At 40.5% G+C, this 25014-nt stretch overlaps 1 protein-coding gene and 1 long non-coding RNA gene across 3 annotated transcripts in view; one reads left to right on the plus strand and one right to left on the minus strand.

Moving 5' to 3' along the window:
* Positions 1-1348: 1348 nt before the first annotated feature.
* On the minus strand, positions 1349-14146 carry LOC125688334 (uncharacterized). Of its 2 annotated transcripts, XR_007374680.1 has the most exons (4): positions 14042-14146; positions 6275-6336; positions 5652-5810; positions 1349-5011 (listed from the first exon to the last, which is right to left on the minus strand). It is a non-coding gene; the product is annotated as an uncharacterized LOC125688334 (long non-coding RNA). The 2 variants fall into 2 exon arrangements; XR_007374679.1 differs by lacking the exon at positions 14042-14146 and having other exon boundaries at positions 6275-8894.
* A 128-nt stretch (positions 14147-14274) lies between these two features.
* MICU2 (mitochondrial calcium uptake 2) overlaps positions 14275-25014 on the plus strand; it is a 130646-nt gene continuing 119906 nt past the window's right edge. Inside the window, exon 1 of the mRNA XM_048934299.1 lies at positions 14275-14505. Coding sequence (XP_048790256.1) covers positions 14275-14505 — 231 coding nt within the window. The remainder of the gene's footprint in view (positions 14506-25014) is intronic.

Below are 25014 nucleotides of genomic sequence, written 5' to 3' on the forward strand. Positions count from 1 at the left end.
GCCACATTGCAAACCCCATTCCTCCAAAATACTCTGGATTAGATTATTTGCTTAGGTAACTTGGCAGAGCACCATGCCATTGTTGGATATTTGATGTGAACAGAGGGTAAGAACATCTGGGTCCTTTATTTCCCCAGGTTAAAAAAGAAAAAAACCCTCTTAACAGTTCATTGTTGTAAAACCTCAGAGTCTGTGGGCCGTTTTTGGCTGCAGCTTCCATAATGATGGAAAACTGTACTCAGCTGCAGAAGTGTGAGAACTGAGTCCTTCATAAATATTCTTGAATATTCCTTTCTGTAGATTTGACCATCGGTAAATTTTTCCCTCATACAGATTTTGGTCCAGTAGTCCCCATAGTTCAGTTATAATTTGAGTCATATGCTGCTTTCCTAATTTTTTGTCTAGTCATTTTAAATATTTTTGTATGGTATTCAGACAACAACAGCGAATCTTGTAGCTATTATTATCTTTGCAATTTCCCCTGAGTGTTAGCAAAGTCTACATAATGCAGAGCCCATCCACTACTTCAAAGTTATTGCATTCCAAAGCTATTAAAATGAGAGGCTTTTATTTGGGATGTCTTTTAATTTAACAGTGAGGATGAAGCTTATTTCTCAGCATTTTTGCAAGGTAAAAATAAATCTAGAAGACACACACAGGTGCCATGCTTGAAAAATAGCAGCATTCTGGTAATATGCTTGGGTAGAGTTGATCATTTATAGGGGTATTTTACATGCAGCATCTCCATTCTGGAGAGTCAAGCAATTTCCATGACTGAAATTATTTGAAATGTTGTGTTCTGTGAGGCCAAGGACGAATATTCAAAAAACAAGGACTAAATTAAGACTGAAAAGCTAAGGTTCTCAAAATGGCTTTTTGCTGTCTCATTTTGGGCAATTAAGTTTAAAAATTCTGAAGATGCCTCATGTGAGTGCTAAGTAAGTGAATTTCAGAAAGTGCATATAGAAAACTAGACCCATTAAGATCTCCTAGTGTCTTTAATTATTTACTTCATTCACTTAGAACGAGGATTTCAGTGCCTGACTTTAAGATATCACCGTCTTAAATTCCTGCCCTCATCCTTCTGCAGTGATAGTATGTTTAATGCCATGTTAATCTGTGGCATTTTTGTCACGTGAAAATCTCAAATTCTTGCTTTACTTCACTTCATACCTTCTTAGCACTTCTGAAAAGACTGTCAACCAAGTCTAAATCACTGAAGGCTTCCTATTCCATAGGATACACAGCTATGATGTATGCATTAGGATATTTGGGTAGTCACTGAGGTGGTCCCACCAGGTTACAGAGAAGCAGATAAGCACTGTACTTTTTTATTCATGGCACATTTTTATTCACATAATAATTATTAAGTAAACTGAGGAGGAAATTTGGTGCAGGCAACATGACAACATCAAGACTGTATGCAATATATACTACAAGACAAAGAACATTTATTTCCTACCAAATTCTGCCAGTATTCAGTCTTCCAGCTTGATCTTGTAAGCAGCTTCCTTCAAGACTTAGAAAAGGAAGTTCTGAAGTAGGAAGCTCTAAAATGGCTTTTTTTTTTCTGACTATCATTTAAGCAAACAGAGATCACAGACTTCACTGCTTTCCCTTTCAGATGCAGAGCAACCTACTTTCCTTCTCCAATACTCATGTTATTGACACAAAAGAAGGGAAAAACTCAGAATTCCTGTCTAATGAGAGATACTTGTCCCAGTCCAATAAACACACCACCGGTATAAAGAGGCAGGTCAGGATTCTCCCCACACTGCAGAATGCTGATGCTCTTCCGAAGACTTCTGCTTCCAGTCACTGTTCCAATTGGTTCCTATCTCTTCCAGCACTGCACATACTGCTAGCTGCTGCCACACGGCCATTCCTGTTGAGTCTGCAGAAAACTCACAATTTTTTTGCTGACAGCATAACCCATAAGACTGCAGTGTCATGCAAGCAATTCCTCAGGTTCTTTTGTTTCAACTTTTTTTGCTCTGTTTTCTTAGAATCATTGAAAAGTTCTTACTCTTCTCTGCTTCTTTACATTTTACAGAAGGTGCAGTCAACTGAAGTCATTCATCTATTTCACCTGCAACCTGTTCTCAGCACGCGGCTATCTCATCAGCTCCACATTCCACAGCAGCCTTGCCTTTCATCTTACCCATTCTTTGGTGTGGCTGTTTGATGACTGGAGCAAGAACTACTTGTTCATGTGTGGACTCCTTAATCACCAAGCGTCTAGAGCAGAAATTCTAGTGTTTTGCCTTTAATAATACCCAGTGACCTTGCACTGAGTATTGCGGCATTTCATCTTGTTCCTACTCATCTATTAAAAGCTCATTAGTTCTTCTCTTGTAACAATCAGGTCCTTTTCCATTTTGCTTCTCAAATTTGTCATCCTCAAACTGTTTGATTCTTCCATGTGTGTAAAAAAGAGACTAAAATAATACAACATTTTAGGGTGAGATCATGTGTCTTCCTACCAGCTGTGGCTCCTGTGCCATAAACTCATCACAGCTACCTCCAGCACCCAGGGCTTTGCATTTTAGCATGCTCATCCTCTGAAACATCAGAAGGAGTTTGTGCATCCTCCTCTCCTTTCTGATGTGAAATTCCCAGCTGTGCATAGCTAGAGCAGAGCCAGGTGAATGGCTGACTTACTCTGTCCGACAGATGATATGCCACATGCACACAGTGCCAACCCACTTTTTGTAAGGAGCTCAGTAGGAATTGGCAGACCTCCAAGTCCTCCATCAATTAAGTTTTTCAAAATCAAGTAAATTTCATAGATCTCCAGTGCTCTTTTTTCTCTTTGTGTGATCATTATTCTCGCTGTTACTCTTGGTGGCAACATACCTTCAGGGAACGAATACCCTGCCATATCCTGGTTCTCTGTAATAGTTTTTTTCATCCTCCTTAACCCCTCTGCCACCAGTTTTTGCATAGCCAACATTCTTTAACAGAAGATGAATCAAGGAGATTCACAACTTCAGATTCTAAATATATGAAAGTCAGCAGAGGTCACTGTGAAGAGCAGAAACTCTTCTTAAATATAAATTGAGTACACAAAAGCTGGCAGTACCTTTTGGAATTAAAAATCTCCACAGCACAAATGCAATTAATGTGATCATGAAGTAAAAGCTACATTAACATCTGAAAACAAAATATGATCTGTGTCACAGACATTGGTAACTAATAGGAGAGAGGTTTGGGGAACTGAGACTCAGAGAAGATTGTCAGCAATACAGAAAGATTGCTTGTTTGTTTGCTTTTGAAAAAGCTTTGATTGAGATTCTTCTGATGTGAGAACCTTGACTTGGAAGCCTTCCAAGCACAGACATCACTCAGAATTCTGCAGAAATTCTGTGGATGTAGAACTTGCAGGATTACATCAGGTACACAGCACACCTGCACATAAACAACTGCATCTGCTTCTCTAGCAGTGATTTGGAGATCTGTAGGCAGAACTGTAGGCTAAGTCATAGAAAAATCTAAAAAGAAGACACTTTCCTCTTGACTGAAGTTCTGAGCTCAGGTTCTAGCCTTCATTTCAGCTTAAATGCACTCTTACATATAGAAGATGCAAAGACAACAATATCCTCTTTATCCTATAGCTGTGATGCTCTTGACCACAGAGCGTCACAAAACCATCAGACATTTTTCAGGCTGCCCATTGGCAGTTCTGCTCTTTACTCTTCAAATACACTTTGTAGGTATCTTCTCTGAAATTCACATTGGGCAAATATTAAAAAAATGGATTGTACCTTAGGTTACTGGGGTTTGTTTTCTGTGGGTTTTTTGTTTTTTCAGCAAGAGCGCAGAATCTAAAGGAGAAAAAGCTGCAAATTACAGCTGACAGGTTCAATGCTCTTATAACTATTTTAATAAAAGATGTTGTGATTTCGCGTAGATAACAGTCTTGTAAAAACAGCTTAGGTGAACTGAGAAAATAATGGTAACAGTTTTGCAAAACTTTACTTGCAATTTAAAATAATTTGGATGATGGGGAAAATGTGTCTGACTCTGAGGACTACAAAGTGTTCCAAACTACATTAAGTTCACAATTGCAGAATCTCTGCTTTTGTGCAACACAGTGGCAGTAATTTCTACTTTAATAGCTGGCAAGGGCAGATTAACATCAAGTATGGAGAAACTAGGCAAAACACCTTTTGCAAGTAAATCCTGCAATTTTTCTCGTTTGCCAGAACAAAATATGTAGTTTAGAATATACACTTAGTTTGCATTCACAGGCTTAACACATAATATTATTACCAGTACAATAACAGGGTAGTATATTTTACAGTATCGATGTTTTAACTCTGAGACTCTTTGGAGAAGGCAGGCAGAGGACTTTAACGACATATTAAAGGACTCAGGAAAGAAACTAGTAGCAATCTACAGCACAAAGAGTGGCACTCTTGTCCTTTGACCAAAGACTTGATCACCTGAAACAAGCTGCGTCACTTCTGTATGTACATGACCTATAATTACAGCTCTTTTTATTTTATGCTATTTCGATAGAAAGCTTGGCATAAAAAAAAAATCATCCTGTCACATTAAATAGTCACCAAATTCCTAAAGCCTACCTGAAAAGCCATCTCAAAATTGACTGTCAGCAACCCACAGCTACCTTTCAAAAGTAGTATTGCTGATCATTTGTCCTCCTCTATCCTCACCTTCTAATGATTTTATCTAGGATGTACTTGTTCAGTTACTTACAAGTATCAACAGGGAACATAGTAGTATTTGCTGCTTCATCTGTATCTAGTAGGCAATATGTAGAAGAAGGACATTAGTTTGGTTTGGTATCACATGTTGTTGATAGAGGCATGTCAGCAAGTTTTTATCACCTTTCATTTAGAAACTGGTAATTTTTTTCTGAAATCCAGGAAGTTAGGCTACCTAATTAAAATTACTTGGGTACTCTTCCATCGATTTTTCTAAGAGTTATTTATTCAGTCTTCTGCTGTCTCTTCTATCCTCCATGAGTTTTCAAAGCCTTGTGAAATACCTGGAAACAGTTCAGAGTTTACTTAGGCTAGTTCCTGAATCACTTCAGTAGTCTCTTCAAAATATAAGTTACAACAAAGTAGAATCAGTGAAGTTACAGCTGAGAAAATTAAAAAATTAAATGTAAGTTGAATATCGGCAGATAGATGAGCAGTAGCAGGATACAGACATAGACATCCTCGGATGCTAAATGTAGACCCCAAAAGATCAACAGAGCAGAACTTCTGTCTTTAAAAAAGTAATTGATGATCAACTGAAAACCATCCAAATAATGCAATAATATTTGCAGAAAATATTTTAAAAATAGCTTTTGTCTTCAAGAGTTATTTGCAGCTCTGTCATCAACCCTTCACAGATGATATAATACTTGGTTCTCGTTGAGGTACCTCAATCCTTTCAAGCAGTCTCCTGTTTCTGAAGAAGAAAATAGACTGCACAGGCATTAAGCAATTTCAATCCCACTTAATATGTAATAATTGCTAACCTATAGTTTATTCAATATAATAATTCAATAATTCAAACTTGCTTTCCACTTGCTTCCTCTACTCAGGTTTGATACAAGTACTTGGCTCTTTTGGGTGCCAGGATGTTATCACATGTCATGGACAGCTGTTCTGAGTAAATCTGGGGTAAGATCACACCTTAGACAGTCCCCGGTTTCCAGCAGTTGGTCTGCAGGCTCTGCTGGTCCTCAGTCCTCCACTATTGCCACAGCCACTGGACCTTCTCATTGCTTATCAAGTGGGATGCTCCAGGCAGACCTCAGGTCCTCTGAGTCAATACAGCTGTCTCTTTTGCTGCTGTGGAGAACAATAAACAATAAACTCCCCCTTCATACTCACCACCTGCCACTCAACTAAGCTTACGAGCAGCTGATAGCATGGTAAGAAGCCTCAATAAGTACACAGGTTGTTCCAAAAGTAATACCTCCTATTTATTTCCATGGAAACAACAAGAGATACAAAGAGCACAATAATACTATTTGATAGATCAAATTCTCAAACATATTTCTCAACATAGTCACCATCATTAGCAGATTCATGTGGATGAGCTGATCGAGATGTTCTTCATTTCATGGGTTGACACCTGTGCGGGCAGCTTGGAACATGGCTTGTCTTTCACATCACTGTTGCTACTGCTGAAATGCACCACCCACCACCTCACTGTGCTCACATCTACTGTTCGGTCTCCATATATGTTCAGCAAGTGCCAATGAATGTCAATGGGTGCAATTTTTTCTGTCTTAAGGAATTTAATTCCACACCTTTGCTTCATATGCACTTCCATGTCAGATGTCGTTCTGTCAGACTGGCCCTCTGCTGCCATCTGTCACACAGCAACAAAATATGATGGAATATTGGTGGAAGGTTCAACATCTGCTGCCATACCACCAACATCTGCTTCTGACATCACAAACATAATAAAATAGGAGGCATTACTTTTGGGGCAGCCCTTGTACTTTCAGCCACCACAGGCAAGCAGCCTCTGTCACACCAGCTAACTTGCCTTTGTGTTACAGCTGATTTGCTATGGATCCTGACTAACGTTCTATGGGTACATCTTTTGTGTTACATAGAGGCATGGAGAGGGCTCATGGATCAGAACCAGCATCATACAGTCCCTGGCTGTGCTACGGACTGCTAAAACTAAATTTCTCCATTCCAGATCAGACAGATACAAGCTATACCCAAGCCACATAAACATGAGACCTTAAACACTATGAACACTGTATCAATATGAGATCACCCCAAGTATTATGAACATGAGCCAATCTGTGTATCTCGGCATCCTGCTGCTGGAACAGTTTGCCTCCTTGCACACAAGCAATTCGGATGCTGTTCCAGGCAGGGTCTAGTAGCAGACTAGAAGTCCGTGCTGAGTGCACTTAGGTGTTCTCCTGACAATGGCTAACTCCTGTCTGAATGGAGCCAGGTGGGGGCCATTCTCCAAATAGCAGCTTCATGCACAGCTTCTGCAGGATTTTTATTACTATTATTCCTTTGTGAGTGGCTGTGCAGACCCTTTTGATGTAGTGGCAGATGAAGGACCCCTTTACTAGCAAATATACAAAGACTGCTATGATATTTATACAAGTAGTGTAGATGTTTTTCTACTCCATAATTGCCAAAGGCAGATATCAGTGGAAACAGAGCAACGCTGCCAAGTACAGTGAACTTTGGATTAGGACTTCCACGTTTTTATGAAAGGATCTCAGAACCTTTTTTAGTGAAGGTCTGTGTCGAACACACACGTACCTGTGCTCCTAGCTTAAATCAGATTCTATACTTTTAGCTACTATAATACCAAAGACAAATATTTAGAAAATAATCCTTCTGTCCCTTATACAAAAACATTTGCAATCAAATATCATAAATGGTATTCTGAGCAAGGGAAGTAAACACTACTTGAAATAATGGCAATGTGTTACAGAAAACAGTAATTTAAAATTTTATAATTCCTTTCTTTTTCAAAGAAATAATTATATACACTTTACCATCTCCAGCAGTATTAAAGATGTTACAATTTAAGATAATTTTAATTAATAAATCATAGTGCTGGTACAAAGTGTTGCTAATATTAGCCTTAAGCAATAGTCTGGGAAAAACAAGAAGGTATATGATGCTTCTTTAACATTGTTGGAAAACATGTATTTTTAAAATATTTTATAGGTTAAAATACTGATAATTCTCTATTTGTTTCTTTAGTAACACTGTGAAGTAATGTCTTTGCCATTCTTTTGAACTACATAACAATAATTATTTAAAATTATATCAGTCAAATTGCACTTAAAAATACAAGACTGAGTCCCTAATAAATCTTTCTGGTTTTTGAAGTAAGCCAGATAAAATTAACTTTGCTAATCTTGACTTGTTTTATTGTACCCTCTCCCTCTCTTCTTATGTACAGAATCCATACAACAGAAAGTGTTAGGCAACCTTAACTGTAGTTATTGCTACAACTCTTCCCATAAAACAAGGTAAAATACGGGTATAATTAAAAGAGGGGAGGGCTCACACTGATTTCAGAGAATGAAAGAGAAAATAAGTGCTTCCTGAAATACAGTAATGTCTCCACAATAAAAATTTGTATTTACATGGAGAGCACTGGTAATAATATTTCAGGAAATCCAATAATTAAAGTATTATATGAAAAAAGCATAGATAAATGTCTCTAAAAATGTGGTTATGAATATAAAGATACATGTAAAAAGTCTATATTTGATTATTGCAATTATATGTGGGTTTATCTTTTTTAATCCACGCTAGGAATGCTATCAAAATTGTTTGAAAGGAAAGAAAAAATGAAGTACAATTCATTCATCTGGAACCACAAGGAAAATACTAACCACTAAAGTACACAGTGTAATTCCATTACTTACAGTGTTTTCAAGGGACTGTGAAACTTCTATTGCTGTTGCAACAGTACCGTGGGATCTTATCACTGAAAGATATAAGAGCAGCCAAAGCACAGATCTCACCTAATAGTGAGCAAGTGCCTACTCATCAGTGACTCATGTATACAATCTACTTTATGCAAAAGCAGCCTTGCTTCAAACCACAAAACTACAAAATGTGCAAAGTTAGGCACGTACCTTTTCACCAGCCTAAGCTGCAGAGTCACAGTACTTGCACCAAGATATGCACATTGCTTTACAAAGAACATTAGTTTTGACCTGCTCTGGTTTTATTCACATAAAAGCATTATTTCAGCAGCCTACATACCATTTCTTTAATGAATCAAATCTTTATCATGAAAAGGTAACTACTAACTTAGAAACTGTATTTTAACATCTTTCCTGTGTTGTCTCTAATGTCTTCACATGTCAGAATACTTTTTTCAATATTTAAGAAATCACAGAATCAGGGAAGGTGTTGGAAGGGACCTCAAGAAGATCATCAAGTCCAACCCCCTGCTGAAGCAACTTCCCTACAGTAGGTCACACAGGTGGTGTCCAGATAGGTCTTGAATAGCTCCCTAGGGAACTGCACATCTAGGGCCTGTTCCATTGCTCCGTCACCCTTACCTTAAAGAAGTTCTGCATGTTAGTATGGAACTTCCTATGTACCAGTTTTAGGCCCTGACTCCTTGTCCTATCCCTACATACCACCGAGAAGAGCCTGGACTCATACATTTGCCTCTCACCTCCAGTCAGACATTTATAAACATGTATCAGATTTCCCTTCAGTCTTCTTTTTCCCAGGCTAAACAGACTTGAGTTACTCAGCCTTTCCTCATATGGGGGATGTTCCAGGCCCTTTATCATCTTTGTGGCCTTCTGCTGGGCTCCTTCTAGGAAATATCTGCTTTTCAATTGGACACAGTAGCCTAAACGTGGCCTCACCAGGGCAGAGCAGAGAGGGAGGATGATCTCCCTCGACCTGCTGGCCACACTCTTTATCAACTTGTTTTTCTTCTGGTTTTCAATTAGACTTAAAAAGTAGTTCTGAAGTCTGAGGGAACTCATTACATACAGCAGCATTATGAGAGGTATTTGGAGACATATCAAATTAATGCATCTTCAGAATTTCACATAAATCTTAATTCTTTTCACTTCAAATGGACTCTATCATGATAAGCTTTTGAGTATCTTTAGTGAGTTGAAAATATTTGAAGACAAACAATATTTACATCCTAGTTCCTAAATGCAATGATCGCTGTAAATTCTTTTTCATGAGCTGAATGGTATTATCTAGCCACAAAATTGCATTTGTTCTCATCCTTACTGGTGCATGAATGTTGACTGTCTGGTAGTGAGGTCAATTTCCATCATCTCCAAATCCTATAAAATAACTGGACTTTCTGTTAACAAACAGCACAATGTCATCCTTGGGCTTCTTCACCACAGGAGGATATTTCAGCTTCCTTGAAACTGATATCAACTTATTCTTTATTTGCTTTGGGAGGGGAGTGGTTAGGCATGATGGAGTAATAGTCTGTCTAGTGTACATTAGAAATCCTTTAAATCTCCTCCCAGCCTTTAGAATAAACAACTTTGGTATAGAGCCTTAGAGACTCTGGGTAGAGATGAAGATATCAGCTGGCCAACTTTTAAGATGGTCTAGTTTCACCTTCCAGTTTTCAAGGTGTGCAAGGACTATTTTATTGCTTTCAACAAAATGTGTTTTCATTGTCATTATCCCCATCTGATTTTGAGTGTTTTCCTTGTCGTCAATGGGAGACAAATTGCTCTCACTTCTGTTACAATGAAATATAAGTTAAGAATATATTCTTAACTGGACTGATGCTATTTTGAAGGCCTGGGATTGTGAGACCTTTTGTTTCAATGCTTCTGTCTGACTATGGGCAGAATTTAATTCATGCTCCAGTTCTTCACTCACAAAATAAAGCTGTGATATTTCCCATCTTTCAGTCTTGCTTGTTCGATTCCTCCAGGAAAGAACTACCCCATCTATCATTAGTACAGTGCCTAGCCTACTAAAATCTTACTTTTGTTTGGCACTTGCTGTCAAATAGCATACATAGTAAATAAATCAGACATCTTCATGCCTTTGCTCCCCCACTATAAAGGGGGGCTTCTCAGCCCTCCTTCCATTCAGAAATCACTGGTCCCTCCCTGAGCCCTTCTACACACCATTTTAAGTCTCCAAAGACAAACTGGCAAGATGGGTGGCCCTCAGACTGGATGATTGAATCCATCTCTCAACTCTTATTCTATCTAAAGTAGTAAGAAAGGGCTTGAATTAACAGGAGTTAATTTAAGCCGTTACAAGAGTCAATGAATGCTGGCGTTAAGCCCAATGCTCTTGAGGGGATTGGAGTTCTAACAGAGACTGAATCCATGCTGGAACCTGGCCTAACACTCTTAAAAAACACTGATACGTGGAGGTAGATGTTCAGGGATGTGAAGCTGCAGGCTTACTTCCTATTTTAACATTTCACTTTGTAATAAAATCATAGAAGAAAATGAAGTTTATGTCAGAAATTATTTCCTAAGTATCAGAGGAGTCCCATGGGCTTTGTTTCATGGTAGTATGTGTTCATTTTGTGATGTGATTACACATTATGCTCATTATGCCTAATAAGCAATAACTGCATTTAAGTATTGCTCTATTACAATTCAGTGGAGTATTGAATCTTACAGGAAAATTACATACTTAAGCATTTAAGAAAGTCTTTAATTAGGCTTTTTGTTTTCTTTTGAAATTTTCATCAGTGCAAATATCTCTAGAAGAAAGTCTGAAGCCAACACGTAGAAAACACTTGTTAAAAAAACAGGTAAAGCTTGCTAAACATCATGATTGCTGCTTGTGAAGGTCAAGGAAGAGAAAACTGTGCAGGGTGGGAAAGACAGCCTCTGAAATAAAATTTAAGTGCTGCAGATCATAGTAGTTGATGACGTTTGTCACCTCTGTTATGTTTACCAGATTGTCAGTGTCATTTTTATGGATCTTCGCTTTCTGACACAAACCACCCTGTACTGATACTGCACCAGCTGAAATAGGACTACCTCTTCATAGCCTTTCTGGCTACTTAGGCATACATTCTAGCACCCAGAATATAGGAGCCTGGTTACTGCAACATGACTGTGGGCCTTGTAAGCACAGCAGTAGCTGAGCACTCCTCTGAGATGCTACACACAGGGTAGCTAAGGACATCTCACCTCCCCACCAGCATTGCGTGCTTACAGCCATTGGGGAGTAGCTCGCCTTTCACTCAGCAACTGTGTCCGTTCCAGTCAAGAATGTCATCCAAGGAAAGGCAAATGACCTACTTAGTCGTTCTTACTCAAAGAAAAACTGAAGATGCCTGGCAGGGTGCTGAATTCACCCCATTTACCTATGCTGCAGTCGTATGTTCAACATAATGGGATCTGGCATTCTGAATTCAAATCCCTCAGCTATCCTTTACGATGCTTCTGGGATGTTGCCAGCATCCATGAGGTGCGTATTATTTCTAGACACAGAAAGGGAAGTACTCATAATGTGTTTGTGCAAATACTCTGTCAAGTAATAAGGCTGGGACAGAAAATACTTTGTCTGTCTGGAGAGAAGTAAAAACAAGGAACAGGAATTTGCTGTAAGTTTTATTGCTCTGCAGCAGAAGTGGGATTTTTCAGTATGTGTTTTATGCATGACAGGGATTTTGCTGCTATGTTTTACAGTATCTGGGGATTATAGAGGATTTTCTTGTATGAGTTACTTTCTGTGTCTCTGAGGATAAAAAAAAGATTTTGCAATGTATATTACGGTCCACGGAAATGGAAACCATTCACCCTGCATGTCGCACTCTTGGGTGATTTTGCAATGAGCAGTCATTTATATTCCCCAGAGAAGGTGTTTTTGAAGAGTTTGTGTGCTGCTAAGGATTCAGGTGGCACATTCCTGAAGATGTCCCAGACATGTTGCTGAATGACATTCAATGGACAACACATACTAATGGAAGTCTGGATAAATTCTGAGATGCCACTATTCAGATGTCTGAAATTACCACATACAAAACTGAATTCATGTCTCTAAGTTCAGAGTGGTGAAGGACAGCAAACTAAAAGTCCTTTACTCACACAGAGTAATCACCATTTGTCAGTAGATAGAAGGCAAAAAGGCGTTTCCATGTTTTCATGTCTGTAATACTTGCACCTCATTCAAAGAGGTGAATGGCACAGCTTACTACAACAGACAGAATGTGCTTTTTTTAACCAAAGTAATGGGAAACTGCCAAATGCCTTAAATTTAGAATGACCCTGAGCAGTTCTCTCCAGCTTTTTCCACTCTCACATTTGCCAGGTAAATACTCCAAAAGCTTGAATCATAGCATTACAAACCTACAAATGATGTCTGGTTTCCCATGTGACCATATCACCAGTTCCCAGATGGCCCAATCATGGAATATGAATCATAGAATCACAGAACCTTTAGAGTTGGAAAAGACCACTAAGATCATCTAGTCCAACCATCAATCCACTACCACCATGACCACCGATCATGTCCTTAAGAGCCACATTTCCAGAATCTCCACAAACGGTAACTCCAGCACCTCCTCCTGCAGCCTGTCCCAATGCCTCACCACTCATTCTGAAAATAAATTTTTGATTGATAAAAATGTATCAATATACATATGGCAAACAATTGTATTGAAAAATGTGTTTTGCTATTGGGAAAAAGGGATCAAAGCACTATTTAGGACTAAGTAGAAAAGGACAGGCCTCTGCTGGGAAAAAAAAAAAAAAAAAAAAAAAAAAAAAAAAAAAGAGTAATACAAAATATTTAGAATCACTAAGGTTGGAAAAGATTTTCCGGAACATCTAGTCCAGCCATCCATCTACCACCAATATTTCCCCAGTAACTATGTCCCTCAGAGACACATCTCCATGTTTCTTGAACGCCTGCAGGGATGATGACTCCACAACCTCCCAGGACAGCCTGTTCCAGCGCCTGACAATTCTTACAGAGAACTTTTTCCTAACATCCAACCTGAACTTCAACCTCAACTTCAGGCTGACCCCCACCTCACCACAGCCTCCTTTCAGGCAGTTGCAGAGAGCGATAAGGTCACCTCTGACTCCCCTCTTCTCCTCACTGAGCAATCACAGTTCCCTCAGCCGCTCCTCATAAGACTGACAACTCACTAATAGCAAATACCAAGCTCAATCCAGCCAAGGCTTAGAGCATTTCAGTAGAACAGAAGTGGCAGTGGACCAAAGCACATGTTGAAAAACCCAGGGTGAGGAGTTGTCTCTGACATAAGTGACGGCAGGGGTCAGCTCCACCTGTCACACTCTTCAGCAGCCACATCTGCCATGACACTTTGTATAAGCAACATCTCCTGTCGTCTGTATCTCATGAGAAGCTCTACTCCACGAGGATGTTTCAGACCCACTCACGTTCCAGCTGCCATTCACCTGGCACACATGCAGCGCAAAGTACGCCTACACGACATTCCCAACACTCAGAAAACCCCACAGCACCCAGTCAATGCTGCAGCACTGACACAGCCCTGACTTAACCAACTCCGCCCGCTGAGCTTCCCACAGTGTCATGGAATAGCCGAAGTTGGAAAAGACCTCTGAGACCTTTAAGTCCAGCCACAGCTCAACTCCTGCCCCCACCATCCCTTCCACTGCCGGGAAACCGCCGAGCGGGCAAGTCCCAGCTCCCGTTTTCAGCGAACGGCCTCGGATGTCCTGTACACCTCCTCCTCCGTTACCGTTCCGCCCGCGTTGCGGGCAGCTCCCGTCCCGCCGGGCGCACCGGGGCCACGGATCCCCGCTCGCCCCATCCGCCCCGCTCGCCGCGCATGCGCTCCATGTCGGCGGTTTCCGGGAAGATGGCGGCGTGGAGAGCTGCTCTGGCGGCGGGCACCCGAGCTCCGCTGAGGGGACGGCTGCTCGGGCCGCGGCCCGCCCGGAATCAGCGACGCCCGCCCGGCTGGAGGATGGCCGCTGCCGCCGCCCTGCTCGGGGGAGGCTCGGTGGCGGCGTGCTGCGGCGGCTGGGGACGGCCGGGGGCGGGCACGTTCCTCACCGTCCTGGCTCAGGTGAGCGGCCGCTCTGAGAGCCGGCGGGGTGCCGGGCCTCGCGCATCGCGGGCGCCTCAGGAAGGCGACGGGGCTCGAGGGGGCCGTGCTGCGCGGGGGGGGCGGGGCGGGGCGGCGGCCCTGGGGGCTGCGGCTGTTGGGTCGGGCAGGGGATGCGGGCGGCGGGACGGGCCGGTGGTATTTCGCTCGAGCTGTTCTCGGCCCCTCTTCGTTAATGAGCGCTTGGCCCCTTTCTGCAGTGGATTTTCGTCTAAGCGCTGCTCGGGTGCCTGGCCGCCCCGGCGGCAGCGAGCTGGGCGTGAGTTCTCGTAGTGTGTGCGAGGTGTGGGCTGTGCTGAGCTGTCCTGTGTGCTGGAAGCGGCTCCTTTCGCCGTGCCCGGCCTCGCTTCGGGCACTGTGACACGGTGGGATACCTCTCTTCCCCTTAACAAAGAATAATTCCATCTTTTATGTTTCATCTGAATTGCGTGGCGTGCAGTGGGTAGGATGGCACCTGGATGGTTTGCTCAATACCTGGCGGTGAACGTTGGGATGAACCTTGCCTTGGAGTGTCAGTGCCATTCAGGTTGGGCTCCTGAACTATTTGCACCATTTCCAAAGTAATCACCACAAGTTCCAAAACACAGCGATGCTTTTTCCTCGCTGTTGCTTTTTTTGTGTAGGTAGTGAACTTTTACCCCACCCTTCTTCCAGAGAGGAAATCTAGTTTTAGGTGGGGTGAGGGAGATTAGTGTGCACGTGTGTTGCCATTTGTCTGCTTCTGTCCAGAGGACTGAGGAAGCATTCAATGGTTTCTATGCTCGGAAGTTGTGTCTCAACAGGCAGAACTGCAGACAGGTGCATTGCAACTTGAAGTATTCTTAAGTCAAGAACAAGAAGTGATTTGCTTTTTGATATTGAAATCTTAATTGTGGAGATATTCTAAGCTGTTTCTTTATAGAAAACTCATGTGTGTGTGTGTGTGTGTGTGCCTGTTTCTGAAATAGACTGTGTTAGTCCTGAGCCCTTGAACAGCACGTGTTAAAAAGTTGGTTTTCTGGATGCAGCTCCCCATGAGAAAGGCATCCACTGTTCCCCTATAAACCTTATTGGAAATGCATCTCCTTACTGTATAGAACCAGAAGTATATTTAGCTCAGTGGCAAAGCAACTTTATATTATGTTTAAAAAATCCTATTGTAGAGGCCTATTTCATATATATGGGACTTTTGTTTAAGCAGATCTGTAGATAGGTACATAAAAAATGTGTTAATGCAGTGCATAATCATAGGCTCACAGCATGGTTGGGATTGGAAGGGACCCTGCAGTCCATCCAGTTCCAACCTCATGCCATGGGTAGGGCTGCCGCCCAACAGGTCAGGCTGCCCCATCCAACCTGGCCTCGAACATCTCCAGAGATGAAGACTGTTGAGTTGAAATGATAAAACTTTGGTGCTCTTGTGTTCTTGGTCTGAATTCCATATAATGCAGTGATAACCTTTCTAACATACTTTCTAATGTTCTGAGGGAACTCCGAAGATCTGCAGCTTCTTGGATTGATTCATTTTTGGAGACAGAAAATTGATGGGCTCTGCAAAATGTTAAGCAGTTTATTCAATTTGAACTTTCTGGTCTTCTGATAAAAAGATTGTAGAATGTCCCATTGTAGCAGCAGACATATGTCTTGTATTTTGTGTTGCTGCAATTAATGCAGTGACCTATTTAAAAGTACTTAGTGTCGCACTGTACCTGATCAGTTCCTAAGGGCAGTGAGCTGAAGGCAGAACAGGCTTGTGAAAGTGGTGAGGACAGCATGGCAGAACCAAAGCGGCATGCTGCATTTGTTTGAAGCAGTTCAGATGCTGCTAGTGGCTTCTTGTTCTTCATTTAGTTTATGTAGCTGAAATTTGTAGGTGTTTATATTTGCCATTAGTGTTCAACTAGTCTCCACCTAGTTAGGACATTTTCAGCTTTATAAGTGATTTATGAAGTTATTTTCATTCTCTGTTTGCTGACCAAATGTTTAAAAAGGCGTAAGGTGTCTGTTGGCATATGTCCTTACTTATGATGGGGACTCTCTACTGTACAAAAACATTATAGCAAAAGCAATGTAATCTTATTTTTTTTCCCCTCAATCTGTGTAGATAACCGTCTGAGTTTATCTACATTTCCTATTTATCAGTGAAGCTGATGGAGTCTGTACTGGGGAAATCTGGATCTGTTTTTCTAGCTGAAAGGAACTGTCAGTTTTTATGAAGGATCAGGTGGCAGTGATGAGAGCCTTTGTTCTGCCAGTGTGACTGAAAATGCTGATTTTTACCTTAGGTGGGTCAAAAGTGTTCATGTTGCACTGTGCACTGTAGTGATGATTCCTAAGTCATTGACAGAATGATGTGTGATTGAGAGCCTTGGTCAGACATGCAGTATTGTGTGACTACTTGTCACTTCGGTATCACAAACTATATGGCCTGCTGTTGGAATCCTTGGGTTAAAACCGGCTGTTATCACCAGTCAGCTTTGCAGTCTCTACTACCTGAGTAGTCTTTGTCATGGTGAAGCATCAAGTACACAGCGCAGAGCGTGCAAGGGAATTTGGGATGGCTCACATCAGGAAACTGCCATCTATGTTGGGAACTTGCCAAGGGACTGTAGCTTTGCTCTCATGCTCACGCATGGTACGAATGCCAAGGCAGCTCTGAGCAGCACCAAGCTGCCAGAGGCAGCATCTCCGGCCCTTGCTGAGGGTTTTATGGACGTGTTTAATTTCTGGTTTGGGAAAGAACAATGCAATTTGATTCACCCTGAAGAAATTGCCATCTCTGTAGCATTTTGTGCTACAATCTGTCACTGTTTCCAAATGAGAGTAAAGTTGTTACCAGTACTTGTTTGAAATTCTAAGGTATTCAGAGTCCTGTCTGTTTGTTGCCCATAGAAGTGATAGTGTTACAGCATTCTTTTCCTAGGGCTCAAGGAGCTTTAACTGGTGGTTAAATATTTGGTATTCCTTTCCTGAGATGAAGTGGAAAGCACAACTTGACCAGGCTCAACCATTCTGTGAACTTAACCAACAGCATTCATCTCTCTGTCTTTGTTACTGGTTTCTGTTAGGTGATTGTAGCCATTGTTTCTCTTCCTTTTGGTGGAGCTGTCTCAGCAGTATGCTATGGTTCTTCCAGGTGAGCAGAGACTCAATTCCCATCCTGGTAGTCTTAAACAACACATTAATTGTGTTTGATCATACTGAAAATGTTAAGAGAATTCTATTCTCTGAACAATGGAATATGAACCACTTGTGCCTTTTTTAGTGGCTGATATTTATGAAATTCACATTTTATTTAAAATGTGTTTATTGAACCAGGAAATAGATTTTATATTTGAAGGAGGGGAGGGAGAAAGGTCCTCTAATCTTTTTTGGAACTGTATTAAGCTGTATGGAGCGTTTCACCCTTCTCTAGTTTTCTAATGTTAGTAATTGCTGGGAGAAGACATGCATGGCAGTGGTAATTCAGTGTTCTAGAAGAACTCTTATTCTGAACAATTGTAAAATATTTCTGTTGATCAAAACTTCACCTTCAATTCATTCTTGGGCTGTCTGTGTAACCACCGCAAAACTTCGTTTTGGAACGATTGCCTGACACTTTTAAAAATGTAGAATAACGTAAAAGATTCTGTGAACAGCAGTTTTGTTCTGGGATGATGCTCTTGGTTCTGACACTGCTGTAAAATGCGCCTCTCCACCAATTCAGGAGCAGTAGAGGGTGCCACAGTTCATAGCCTAAACTATGGGGACCAAATATAGCTCACTTTGTCAGGGTTGCAGTAGAAATCCTTTGAGCTTCCAGCCTTGGAAGTTGACAAATGGGTTTGAAAGCTGTAAGATACTCTCTGTGTTTCTTGATCCTTCTTTGAGTCTGCAAACAACTGAGTGCTGAGATGGATCCATTTCAGACAGGTTCTGGTACATTGCGTTTGGTTTGCACTTGGGTAAATTTTCCAGTCCAAATCAAGAGGTGATTTACTCACTGATGTTACCTTTTTAGCCTATTTTTGCTCGATGAGTTAATTCAGACATAGACACGAATACAGCATGGCAGTACTGTCACTCACATGCTTCCAAAAGACATCAGTTGCGTGCATGCCAAAGCTTTTGGTTCAAATTATTTGATGAGGTTTTGTTAGAGCAGTGGAAGGAAGAACTACATTGCTCTCAGCTTTTCATGATTTTTATGTATCCTGTGGACTGTGGGCCACTTTGGCTTAAGCTTCGTTTACACAACTTTTAGTCCGCAGTTCTTTGCTCACTGTATTAATTTGTATCTAGGAAGGTACAAGGTGCATAAAAGCTGCATGGAGAAGGTTTTCAGTATTGGCAGATAGGATGTGTATGTGCACCATTTGACTTCAGTCACCAAATGGAAAAAAAAACAAAGAAGAGGAATAACATTTCTTTGTAGGAGCCATTGTTTGGTTGTAATTCATGTCAGTGCTTTAAACTGAGAGGCTTGCTGGCACATCTTGCTGAAATGGACTTGCTTTAATGGGGGCTTCTTTGCAATCTGCTTTAAAAGACTGATTCATGCAAAGGAGGAACGTTGTTGTTAAGATGAGGTATCTTGATAAATATAGAACTCTGGATACAGTTGCATAAGGATTTGTAGTGATGTATGGAATTGCCAGGAGGAATCTGGTTCTAAAATAAAACCAGAGTGAATGTGTACAGCCTAATCTGAGGAATAGACAAGAAGGCTCTTGTGTTTTGACATAAAATACAAAAACAAATTGCTTGCTTTCGTTTGACCAAGAATCCTAGCATAGGTTTTGTGTCCTGAGAACTAATTTAAGTGTTTGTTTTTGAATCTTTATTCTATTAGAAATTAAGAATGCAAGTGCAATGGCACCTATGACAGCTGACTGGCACACACACAAAATAAAACTAAGCATGTATTAAATAAAAGTATGCAGCATAATACCTTGATAGAATATTCATGGAAAGGTTTTTGATCCATATTGAACATGCTTCTCTCTGATATTATACAGACCTCAGTGAAGCCTCCTGCTTCAATTCAGCTGGTGGACACCTGACCACAGAGTCAGATTGTCAGTGCTTAATAACATCTGTCTAATGAAACAAGACTATGTTAAAAATGATGCAAATTACCATTACTGTAGTGACTTGGAGCCTCTTTAAGTAAAGATCACAATTACAATCCAGCCCTAAGGTTGCACCTGGACATCTTCTCACTGAAGCATCTGCAAAGTTGGCAGCCTTCACGTGGTTTCCAGGTTTGCTACCAGCACTCTTGGAGCACCTGTGTTTCTTTACAGCAGGGCCCAGGGCTGGGACGGCCTTTTGTGGATGCGCAGTGAGTGCAGTCGGTGTTCTTATCAGCACAGGTAGCATCCCTGTACCAGCTTCGTGTTGTACTTGCTGCTGTATCTTTACTTCTATATTTACTATCCTGATAAATATTACATGGCATATTGTCTCAGATCATGATGGGACTTGAACTCATCATGATCATCATCAACATCATCATCAACAAATCTTTCTATTTCTGAAAGGAAATGAGCAGTCAGTCTGTGATTACTTACCTGGGATATCAATAGTCCATGCCTACATAAGATGTTTGAACACAGTTCGTGTTTGTCTTCTCACTCTGGTGTATCATGTGACTGTATGAAGGTTTTTCCTCTCCTGGGCATCTAGACTTGGTTTGGTTTTGTGCCTGTAAATACCTCGATAACATTGTTAACTCCTAATCCATCGAGAATGAGTAAATTTCTGTTAATAGAGTATTCTAAAATGCATTTTAAGACAACATTGCTCTAGTAATTAAGTGTTAATAAGTATGACTCTCACCTAAAAGGAGAAATATTTGGAACCGTATTAACAGCTCAGCCATCTCTGTTTTTTGTTGTTTTCTTGTTGTTTTTTTTTCCCCCCTCTGGAAAATACTTCAGTCTTTCTGAACTGCTTCACTTGTGCAGCCAAACACAGTAACCCTAGCTACCTCTTGTTTAATTCTGTATTTCTCTGTGTTTTGGAAATACTGTATGTATCAGGTGTCTAAATCAATAACTGAGCTATTAAATATATCACAAACATCATTCTCCACATTAGTGGCATACAGGCATTGTCATGTTGTGTGCCCAAAATAGAATGTGATATAGAGAGTATGGAATCTGTAGGGCCATGATGTTATAATTAATTATAGACTTAGATATTACTTATGGACGTACATTTGTTTCACAACTTTAAATATGTGGTATCCATTTCAGCCTTTTGAATGTGAGATATTTATATCCTGAAGTTTTTGGCTTTGAAATTATTTGCATTTATTCCCTTCTCAGTATGCACTGAGATTCTTTGTACAGGTGTTTTCACTGATACTGAAACAACACGTCAAATGTAATCTTAGGGGTCAAGGTTAAAATTTAACTCTCTTTCATCAGCTGCCACCAGTGAAATTTGGAGAAAGATGCTGTAACAATTGCACTGAGGCTGTTCATACAATGGACTTCTCCTTATTTCCTGCGCTGGGTACTTCCAGGTCACTCATTTTCATACTTTGTAACATTTAATTTTTCTGTTACTGTGGTTCCTATCATGATACTTAACATAGTAGGCTTCTTTTTGTTTGAATAATATTCCAGAAAAGCACTTCTTAAAGTAAACTGCAATAGCATAGAAAATGAACATGAATCATATACATACAGCTGGCTGTATCTCTTTCCTGTTGCTCCTGACAGTTCTCTGTGCTCTGTGAGCTGGAAGATAAGAGAAGGGAATGTTGCCAGGCTGAAACACCAAGGCAGCATTTAAATTTGTTCCTTAAGGTTTGTGTCCCATTCAGCGTAGGAGAAATTTCAAGAGTGACTGTCCTGCGGTGATGAAATCTATATAAAGCAGTTGTAGCAGATGTAGCTAATAAATACTGTCTTATCTGCACTGATCCCTTCCTTGCTTCTTTGCCAAATCAGCTGAGAAAGTCCTTAGTCAACCTCCACAAACTGCAGACTATCTCTAGCACAGACAAAAAATTGATCTGGACTGAAGTCAGTATTTCCAGAAGACATTTTTTCTCTTATATTTTACCTCTTATATTTATTTACCTCTTATTTACCTCATTTATTTATTTATATGATATTTTCTTTGATGAAGTCTACTGCTGGAGAAACTGCCATATTATATTAATGATATATTAAATTATGGTGTGATGTTAAAATACGCTGAGCTGCATATAAAGCTATATACATAAATGTGCTTACAAGGTAAGTTATATTTTATGCATATATTTGTAAGGATATCAATTTTGCGTATGTATAATGCATATTTAAAATACTATGTAAATACAGTGTTAAAAATAAATATAGTAGTATGATAGTAATGACGTTAAGCTCTCTTTTATTTAAGCAACTTTACTTCAGTGCTAAAGATCTAGAAGTATTTAGACCATGAGTTATAGAGAGGACTCAACACAAAGAACAAAAATTGCAATATTTAAAGCAATTGGAGTTGTGTTCAGAGAAGGGCAGTAAAGCTGTGAAGGGTCTGGAGCACAGGTCCTATGAGCTGCTGAGGGAATGGGGATTGTTCAGTCTGGAGAAGAAGAGGCTCAGGGGAGACCGTATCACTCTCTGCAACTGCCTGAAGGGAGCGTGTGGTGAGGTGGGAGTTGGCCTCGCCTCCGTGCTCCTGCTGGCTGCACTACTGCTGATACAAGGCAGGATGCCATTGGCCTTCTTGGCCTCCCTCTTGGCACATTGCTGGCTCATGTTTAGCCAAGCATTGACCAACACCCCCAAATGTGTAGAAACTTCTACTTCATGTAAGGCATTGTTATATAATCTAGATTTTTCCGTAGGGAACGAGTGAGAAGAATTGATATGTGCTTTAGTTGTTCGCATTAGATTGACTTCTCATTCTTAATGCTTAGCTGTTCTTTCTGAGATCCCTCTCCACTTATGCACAGTTTTTCTGTTATTTTGCAGTATGTTGCATCCACGTTTAAATCATCCTGGGATGTTAATAGATTAATTCATTTTAAGCACTAATGTTCATATGGCAGAGAACATAAACATTTGTTTCAGTGCTTCAAGATAAGTGCAAGATCTGGTTTCTCTTCCCGAAATGCTTGTCTCACTAATGTAATGTAGAGGAAGACTTTAAAACAAATGAATTGCTGCAGTTACATGTGGCCGTGTTTTAGTATAAAGTTAGCAGTGGGAGAAACATAGTCTTTCATGTTCTGGTTCTGTGTTGGGCCTGGGAGGTTTATAAGCACGTGAGAAACAAGTGAGTAATGGAAATAGAGCTACTTAGCGTGCAGATTCCATTGGTGCTTAGCTGTGTGAGCCCTACAATGTGCAGATGCTTTTCTTGTTCTATGACTTAGTTTGTCTGAAATTAGTTCTTTCTAGCCCTATACCAAATTATCTGTCAGTGCAAGCTGCTATTTTTTCCTTATTTGACTGACAGTTTCTTAAGCTCTGCAAACTCTTTTCATTTACACTTGGTATAGCCAGACATCTCTGTATGAAAGCTTTTAGGCAAAATCTGTTGGGAATAATTGATGGTAGCGACAAGTGCTCTGTGGTGTGGTTAAAATGTGACATTTATTTTGCCATTTAAAGTAAATTAATTTCTGTATTTTATCAGAGCTGGACTTAGGTTTTATTACTTGGTGGTTAATGTTCATGTGTGTGTGTTACTGCTGCATTATTATTTCTTCTGAGGAAAAAGAATTGTTCATTTTTTCCTACAGAGCTGTAGTTAAGTGCTTGTGTAAAGAAATTTGTGCTTGTCTTTAATTCTTCTTTATTTAAGCAGTTTTACTTAGAGGAGTGCTAAAGACCTAAATGTAATAAATGCATTTAGGCTGTGAGCTATGGGAAAGACTCAATGCAGAGAAGACTGCAAAGCTTAAAGCAAATTGCAAAACTTAAAGCAACTATTATGTGTCTGGATTTTTTTAAAAATTACATTTTCAGCTCAGGTAAAGAGTCATCATTGACAATAAGCAGCATAAAATGTAGAAAATGACTTTTTGTTTTGTTCTAAATATGCTTCTAGTATGGAATGTTCCTACTCAACCTCCCAGAAAGACATTGTAGGAAATTGCTGACATACTTTTTTCTCAGCTGCAGTTAAATTTGGAAAATTGATGAGATCATACTGCCAAATAGTGTTCCATTGTTCTTCTTCGATTTTGAGATTGGTGTTTTTAGTTCTCTTCAACTTTGAGTATGAAATACGACGGAAAGTATGGAAACTTCCATGCACCAGAAATACTGTGTGTGCGAGTTGAGCACAAATTTGTATAGCAATAAATAGTGGATTCTTTCTGTGAACACCTCTGTATAAAGGAATGTATTTTCATCTGCTAACATGCCATCCGTTTGCTGTATGTTTATCATCAGTGCTTCTTTTTTTTGCATGTGGTAAAGAGGTTCCTGGACAGTTCTTCTTGAAATGACAGTGATGCGTTCAAGATGCATTGTCAGTGACAGTGAGTCATAGTCGGGCTCTCTGCTGTGAAAAACTTGAAGCAGCTGGTAATGTTTCTTTCACTCTGTACTCTCATTCCCAGAGGCAGGGGTAGGAGGCAGCGCTTCCAGTGAATAGTGGTTCAAGCATAGCAATTATACTGAGTGCCATGGCGCAGCCAACTCTTTTTGGGCAAGTATTTGTGAGGCTGTAGTTGCAAACCTAATGGGGCATCTCTGTCACTTCTTCATACCTTCATTACCGGTCAATTTGATCCTTCTTGGGGGGGGTGGGGAGGGGCCTGGGTTCTTGCCCTGCAGGACTTGTTGCTCATAGCATGCTCTACAGGATGAGATTGCTCAGAGGGCCCTGGGTGCTCTCTGCTTCCTACAGCCCCTGGGTCAGGAGCTGCTGGGGAGCTTGCTTTGTTGCTGAAACAGAGGGGCTGATTTGGGCTCTGGGTACCGCATCAGAATGGGGGGTGGATACAGAGTGACTCTGGGCCAGGCTGTGTAGTCTTACATTCTGGATGTTGCTTTAATGTGATGGAATCAGACTCTGGTATGGTTTAGTAGAGTTTGCAATTGCATGTCATCTCTTCAAATTGATATTATGCACATCTGTTTCTAGCCATAGGAAATATCCAATTCATCTAACTGCTGGACAGCGGATTGCACAAGTGGAATTCAAAAGTTGCTCACAGTTCTTTGGAGTGTATTTACTTCATGCAAAATATGTTGTCATCCTAGAGGTGACACCAGAGCTGTTACTTACCATCCCAGGCCTGCAGATGGTCAGGTTTCCCATTGCTTCATGCTTGAGGGACACTCACAGCCATTTAATATCCCTATGGATGTGTTTGGCAGAACTACAGCAATAGAGGCGATATCCTCTATCAGACAAAATGCTAGGACTGGGAAAGGTTCAACAAGCTTTTGATTACCACACAAGCCCTTATATCTGAAGTAAAAGCAAATTTAAAAGCTGAGGTTTCTGAAGAAACGATGCTCTGCTGGTACTACAAAAATTGTAAAATGTGCCTGC

This window comes from Lagopus muta, chromosome 1, assembly GCF_023343835.1.
Source record: "Lagopus muta isolate bLagMut1 chromosome 1, bLagMut1 primary, whole genome shotgun sequence".
Lineage (NCBI taxonomy): Eukaryota > Metazoa > Chordata > Aves > Galliformes > Phasianidae > Lagopus > Lagopus muta.